The following is a 7,303-nucleotide window of genomic DNA, read 5'->3' as shown; positions in this document are numbered from 1 at the left end:
CGCATAACGCACACGCTCGTGTAAACCCGGCCTTATACTAACACATTAACAATACTGAAGTGTTTAGACAGTGAATAGACATTCCACGGGATGTCTATTCACAATCTCTGCACTTCGTTACTGTTTCTGTGGTAGTTACAGCAGAGGAAGTGTGATCTTGTTGTAACCTGTCATTTACCGTGTAATCTCGCGAGATTACGCTTCCTCTGCTGTAACTACCACAGACAGAGTAACGAAGTGCAGAGATTGTGAATAGACATCCCGTGGAATGTCTATTCACTGTCTAAACACTTCAGTATTGTTAATGTGTTAGTGTAAGACAGCACATAAGGATCTAGCAGGATCCCTATGCGCTGACTAAATGAATGGAGAGAAGTGTATGACTCTGATTGGTCAGCGTCATACACTCCCCTGTACAACGCCCACTTGGTCTAAAGTAAAAATACGCCCACTTGGGCATTAAGCAACTCATTAGCATAAATATAAAATCGCTAATAAAGTGGTAAAAAAAGATCGTTTTTTTTAAATAAAAAGCATTACTGTCACCTACATTATAGCGCCGATCTCCTTATGTAGAAGATAGGGCACTTATAATGTGGTGACAGAGTATCTTTAATTTCACATTCTGACCAATTGGACAACCCGAATGAAGCATCCCAGTGGTCAGCTGATCGTGGTGGGTCCACCTTCCCTATCTGGTGATAACAGCTGATACTCTATATGGCCTGTTATTTTACTACATGGGAAATGTAGTCCTACATGGCGCACATTAAAGTGAATGGTCGACCATATATTACATGGTCCTGCATTGTCATACTGAGCAAGACCCTCTCCTTGTAGCGATTTCTTTGATCTGGCTTATAGAGAGAGGTCCCAGCAGGGTCTCTCCCCCCCCCCCCTTTATTATGTCCTTCTGTTGATGATCCTATAGCAAGGGCTGGATTCCTGGAAGAGGACAGTTCTTAACATTAGGCTAAGGCTACATGACGACATTAGTTGTGCAATATCAAGTTGCGCACAAGTCTCATGACAAAAATTGCTTGCAACTTGTCTGCGACTTGCTGCCGCAAAACTATTTTAGGATGCAATTTGATTGTCCGTACACCACTCGCTCAGCTTTCCAAGGAAAGTCTATCAAAAATATAGCGGCACAGCGCTCACCTGAGTACGTCTGCCTCTTATAGTGATCGTGGGGGTCTCCGTGCTCGGACCCCCTCCGATCAAAACTTCTGACATGTCCCTATGAAATATTAAAAGTTTTTTAAAAGTTTACCCTTTAAAGGAACACTCCAGATCAAGCGGTTCCATTACATTATACCTAGTGTGGGGGCTGGGTAGTGGTTCATGATTTTTCTTTGGTGTTCTTTGAATTCCTGTGTCACGCTCCGCCCCCTCAGGCCCTGCACTAGGCATAACGCAGTGTATCAGTTTTGCCTTTTAATACATTAAGTATTTGTTATTCTGGGGACTTATGATGTTATATGAATTGTGTCTCTTCCTAGGTTTGGTTCCTAATTGGTTTGTCTCGGCGGTACCTTCAGAAGGGCTACACGACACTCACATTTCGAGACGGGGATTTTTATTGTTGCTATTTCCTGTGGTTTGAGAATGAAGCTGTGAGTGACTTTTATATCATTTCCTAATTTGTCCACTTCCCCTTTGCACAGAAGCGGGATGAGTCATACGTTGTTAATTATCAAGTTATTTTTTTTCTGTATAATAATGCTGCAAAATGCTTCATAATCCGACATATGGAGTCTGTACAAGAAAATACCATACACGTGGGGAGGGGAGGGGGACTGGAGCCTATTGTGAAGCAGCAGCATGCCGTTCCGGTGACCACCTACATTATTCAGAAAAATATGTAGACGTAAAGTCAAGTGCGGCGCTAGGGCCGGTTTCTAGTTGTTTTCCACAGAGCGCTATGTGTCTGAAAAATATGTGGCGTGCCAGTTATGTGACATGGGCTGTACTGGATTTATTTATCTCCGGGCCCTATATGCTCTTTGGTGGGATTTTGATATAGGCCCAAATTCCATGTATCCGTTCCTACAGGATCGAGCTACATACATAGTTGCCAACATTTTGAATTTTTTTTCCAGGGACACATGGGGTGTGGTTTATCTGGTGGGTGTGTCTTATGGGTGTGGTTTATCTGGTGGGTGTGACTATCTTTACAGCATTTCTGCATACAAATAAAGATGTCTTCATTAGTTTGGCTGACAACTAGTATGGTGGTGGGTATCTTTCACTGGTTTTATACAGGCAGGCGATGTTGCACTTTATCACTAGGGCTAGGTAGTATGTGCTGACCACTACTGATAGCGTAAAAACCAGCATAGACAGTGCCACACTCAGTGCCCCTTGTAGTTGGTTCCCTACACTGCCCCCAGTAGATAGTGCCCCACACTGCCCCCAGTAGATAGTGCCACACGCTGCTTCCTGTACATAATGCCACATGGCCCCTCTGTAGATAATGCCACACACACTGTAATGACGGGGGTGGGGAAACGGACAAGTGAGCCCTAATCTACCCACCACTCTGTCCTTGCCTACTTGCAACGACCCGCCCTAGGCGACTGGGTACAACTGGGCGGCGGTCCCTATGCTCAGTAAGTGCACGAGACAAACAGACAAGGGAACACAAAGCTAAGGGAAATGGGGCAGTTGCCCACGGCAACACCGTGAGCAACAAGAGTGGTGAACGAACCAAGTCAAATCAGGAGTGCACGAGGTACCAAACGCAGAGCAGGAGAGTAGTCAGTAAGCCAGGGTCAGTATGGAGCAGGAACAAATAGTCAGAAGCTGTAGCTGGGCCAGAAAACCACACGAGAAGAATCACAAGCAAGGAGGAACAGGAAAGGCAGGTATAAATAGACAGAGGGCGGGAGCTAGCTCCGTCTGGCCAGGCTGTGATAGGCTCTCCCACTCCTAAGCCTGCCATCCTGAGTGGTGGAAGATGGAGTCAGTCTCAGAGACATACTCAGGTGCAGACTGATTACCTATGGGCGTATACACAGAAGTTGTCTGGCAGATCCTTTACACACACACTAGTAGATAGCGCTACTCACACTGTAGATGGCGCCATTGGTGCTCCCTCCTGAAGCGTAATCCCTGGCCAGACTGACCGCAACGCTTTGACCGGGGATTCCGCTCCAGGAGTAGTGAATGTTCGAGCAGGGAGTGGATAGTTTCCTGCTCTGCCATAGGACGCAGATACAAAGGAATATGGCAGATGCTGGGACACTGCCGGGACAGTAATTTGCCGGGACGGTCTCTGTAAATTCGGGACACTTGGCGACTATGTGCATATAGAGGTATTGAATGGATACTATTGAACTATAATCCAGCACTGACCCCGAGGAGCAGACATCAGGCCGACCATAGACAGAGGCCTCTGACGCCTAAAAGAAAATCTAGCCAACGGTGGGAAGTGCTTTTATTTTCTAGGGTACCCCCATTCTTGTAGAGCCCCTGTGCAGATGCATTAATGTCATGTCCGCCCCTGATTTTGCTGACTATTGGCTGAATCAAACCAAATGGAGTTTTGCGGTGGTTCATCAGTTGGCATTGTATATTAATAGGGATGAGGAGCGACCATTCAGTAAATAGTTCATGCCCAGTTTTCATTGGGCACAGGCTGTTAGAGAGAGTAGGGATTGGTAAGGAATTGATGGAAATGAATATTGGTGGTAATGAGCTCTTGTTTGTCCTAGGAATGTTCTGTCTTGGGACATATTTACATTGTTTTTCTTTATACAACAGGGTGATAAGCTGGAAGCCATTGATGTCCCGGTACTAGGTGATGATGCTGCTCCAATAGGAATGCTCGCGGGAGAATATTATAGGTAATTTGTTACTTGAACCCAAAAAGACGACTTGCCTATCCGTTATGACCAGTTAAGCAACTTTCTAATATACTTTGTGCTTCAATCCCTCTCCATTTTAAAGATCAATGTTTGCTGTCAGCGAATAAGAACACCTGAAAAATTTTACCTACACTGATACCTTGTAGTAAACAACAGGACAGGAGAGAGATTTGTGCTGTTACATATATTCAGCTCCCAGAGGACTGTCTAGACTGGATACAATTGTAGCAAACTACCAGCTGTCAGAAATATTAGGTCTCGACTGGAATATTCCCATGCGCTGACAGCAGGCAGAGATCTTGGAAAACTGTAGTCTCCAACATGTGGCTTTCCAGTTGTTGAAAAACAACAGTATAATTTTTACTATACTTTGTGATTTTCAACTCCTCTGCATCTTGAAGATCTATGCTTGCTGGCAGTGAATGGAACAATTTTTTTTTTTGCATCTTGTTGTAATTTCAGGGTCTATTTTAGTAGGACAGGATCAGTATGGTTTTAGTCACTGACTACTCACACAGATCTTGAAACTGATGAGTAATTGAAAGACAAAGTATGTTAAGCTTTATTTGCGTAAAACTAGAAACCCCACGGTGTGTGTAAGGCCCTGTTTTTTGACGCGGAAACCGTGTCGGAAAACGCAGCAAAAAAAATCCGAAAACACCTCCCATTGATTCAAAGGGAGGCGGAGGCCCTTTTTTCCCCGTGAGCGGTAAAACCGCTACATGCCCTATCTTCGGGCGTTTACGTCTCTGACCTCCCATTGACCTCAATGGGAGGCAGAGAAAGCGTTTCTTGCAGAGTTTTTGCCCGCTGTGGGGTGAAAAACACGCCGTGCAGGCAGATCAAAATCTCAAAAAACTCAGTGTGAACATACCCTAGGGCTCCTCGGCCACATAAGACCACACCATTATTATAAATGGTAGGTGGGGGCAATGTTACAGATTTTGCATTGGGGCCCAGGAGCTTCAAGTTACGCCTCTGCCTTAGGCCTCATGCACACGACCGTAAAAACACCCGTTATTGCGGGTCGTTATTACGACCCGCAATAACGGGCTCATAGGCTTCTGTTAGCCACGGGTACCTTCCCGTTTGCTCACGGGAAGGTACCCGTGCCGTTAAAAAAGATAGAACATGCCCTATTTCATGCCGTAATAACGGCACGGGCATCCCATAGAAGTCTATGGGGCTCCCGTAATCATGGGTGGCTGCGTGTGTTCACCCGTGATTACGGGAGCGTTGCGAGGTGAGGCGAGGTCAGGGAACTACCCGGTCTGCAGGCCACAGCCCAGTGGCGTAACTACCGCCGGGACTACAATGAAAACTATGGCAGAGCGGGGAGGTATCTCCCCGCTCTGCCATAAACAAGACATGTATCCCCTATCCTGTAAAAAATAAAAATAAAAGACGTTCATACTTACCGACAACTTCCTGCTTCCTCCAGTCCGGTCTCCCGCCCGTTGCCTTGGTGACGCGTCCCTCTCGACATCCGGGCCGACGTCCTGGATGACGTTTCAGGCCATGTGACCGCTGCAGCCAATCACAGGTCAATCACAGGCTGCAGCGGTCACATGGACTGCCGCGTCATCCAGGGATGTCGGGCTGGATGTGAAGAGAGGGACGCGTCACCAAGACAACGGCCGGGTAAGTATGAATTTCTTTAACTTTTATTACAGAAAAGGCTGTCCCTTCTCTCTATCCTGCACTGATAGAGAGAAGGGGCTGCCGATTAGTGCAGTGCTATTTTGCTGCCAAAAACGTGCTCGTAAATACGGGTGGAATACGTGTGACACCGGACCCATATTTACGAGCACGGGTTCGTAAATACTGGTGCAAAACGGGTGGAATACGTGTGACACCGGACCCGTATTTACGCCAGTATTTACGGGTGGGAAAAAATACGGTCGTGTGCATTAGGGTGAGTTCACACAGAGTTTTTTGCAGTAGGAAAATCTGCCTCAAAATTCCGTTTGGAATTTTGAGGCAGATTTTCCTCTGCCTGCACGCCGATTTTTGCAGCGTATTTCGCCTGTGGCCATTGAGCGCCGCAAACATAAAACGCAGCGAAATACGCTTTCTCTGCCTCCCATTGATGTCAATGGGAGGTCAGAAGCGTAAACCCCCAATTATAGGGCAAGTCCCTTTCTTTTTTTTTTTTTCCCCGCAAGCCGGTTTTTCCGCTCGCGGGAAAAAAACGCCTCCGCCTCCCATTGAAATCAATAGGAGGCATTTTCGGCCATTTTTTGGCGCGTTTTGCGGCGTGGTTTCCGCGTCAAAAAACTCATAAAAAAAAACTCAGTGTGAGCTCCCCCTTAAGCTATGTTCACACGGGGTATTTTGCCGAGTTTTTTGACGCGGAAACCGCGTCGCAAAACTCGGCAGAAACGGCCCGAGAACGCCTCCCATTGATTTCAATGGGAGGCGTCGGCGTCTTTTTCCCGCGAGCAGTAAAACTGCCTCGCGGGAAAAAGAAGCGACATGCCCTATCTTCGGGCGTTTACGCCTCTGACCTCCCATTGACTTCAATGGGAGGCAGGAGAAAGCGTATTTCTCGCTGTTTTATGCCCGCGGCGCTCAATGGCCGCGGGCGAAAAACGGCGCCATAATTGCCGCGAAAATAGGCGTGCAGGGAGAGGAATATCTGCCTCAAAGTTCCAAACGGAATTTTGAGGCAGATATTCCTCCCCCAAAATACTCTGTGTGAACATAGCCTTAGGGTCTTTTCACACATTGTGATTAAAGTGCGGTTAGAACCACATAACAAACATGCATCCGAAAACCGCATGTTTTTATTGCCGTGTGACCCGTCCTGTTTATAATTCACCCCCCACCCCACAAATTTCATATTTACTGCTTCAGGAGAAGAAACACTTGTAGATTGTCTTTGTGAAGAGCTCCGGGGAGATTTTATATTATTGTCTCTCTATCAACAATTGGTTTAAATGTTAATTAGATGCAAAGAGCTTTTCTTTATCTCGCTTCACTTACTAACGGGAAAATGTGCCGGTATTCCACGTGTTTAAGCACGACGTTCCAGAATAACCAGCGCACATTCAATTACGAGGAGACGGATTGCTTTATTTCAAGCTGAAGGGATTTAGAAAGGGGGTTTGCAGGTGCATTGGTGCCAACGGTAGGATTGTTAGGCCCTGTCCACACTGAGTTTCTTAGCTCTGTTTTTGAAGCGGAAACCGCGTCAAAAACAACGCTAAAATAGTCCGAACACGACTCCCATTGGTTTCAATGGGAGGCGGAGGCTTTTTTTTCCGCGAGCCCTTTCTTCATACCCTTTCTTCAGGCGTTTCCGTCTCTCACCTCCCATTGACATCAATGGGAGTCAGAGGAAGCGGTTTTCGTGGCAAAGTGAGTGCCGGCAGGTAAAAATATGCCTCAAAATGAGCAGATGTTTCCGCCTGCAAATAAACTCTGTGTGAACA

The 7,303-nt window shown here is 46.5% G+C and overlaps 1 protein-coding gene across 1 annotated transcript in view; it reads left to right on the top strand.

Annotated features, from left to right (window-relative positions):
* HPS1 (HPS1 biogenesis of lysosomal organelles complex 3 subunit 1) overlaps positions 1-7,303 on the top strand; it is a 73,865-nt gene that overhangs the window by 64,436 nt on the left and 2,126 nt on the right. The window contains exons 29-30 of the mRNA XM_075842711.1: positions 1,503-1,616; positions 3,766-3,848. Coding sequence (XP_075698826.1) covers positions 1,503-1,616; positions 3,766-3,848 — 197 coding nt within the window. The remainder of the gene's footprint in view (positions 1-1,502; positions 1,617-3,765; positions 3,849-7,303) is intronic.

This window comes from Rhinoderma darwinii, chromosome 11, assembly GCF_050947455.1.
Source record: "Rhinoderma darwinii isolate aRhiDar2 chromosome 11, aRhiDar2.hap1, whole genome shotgun sequence".
Classification (NCBI taxonomy): Eukaryota; Metazoa; Chordata; class Amphibia; order Anura; family Rhinodermatidae; genus Rhinoderma; species Rhinoderma darwinii.
This window is presented reverse-complemented; position numbering and strand designations above follow the sequence as displayed.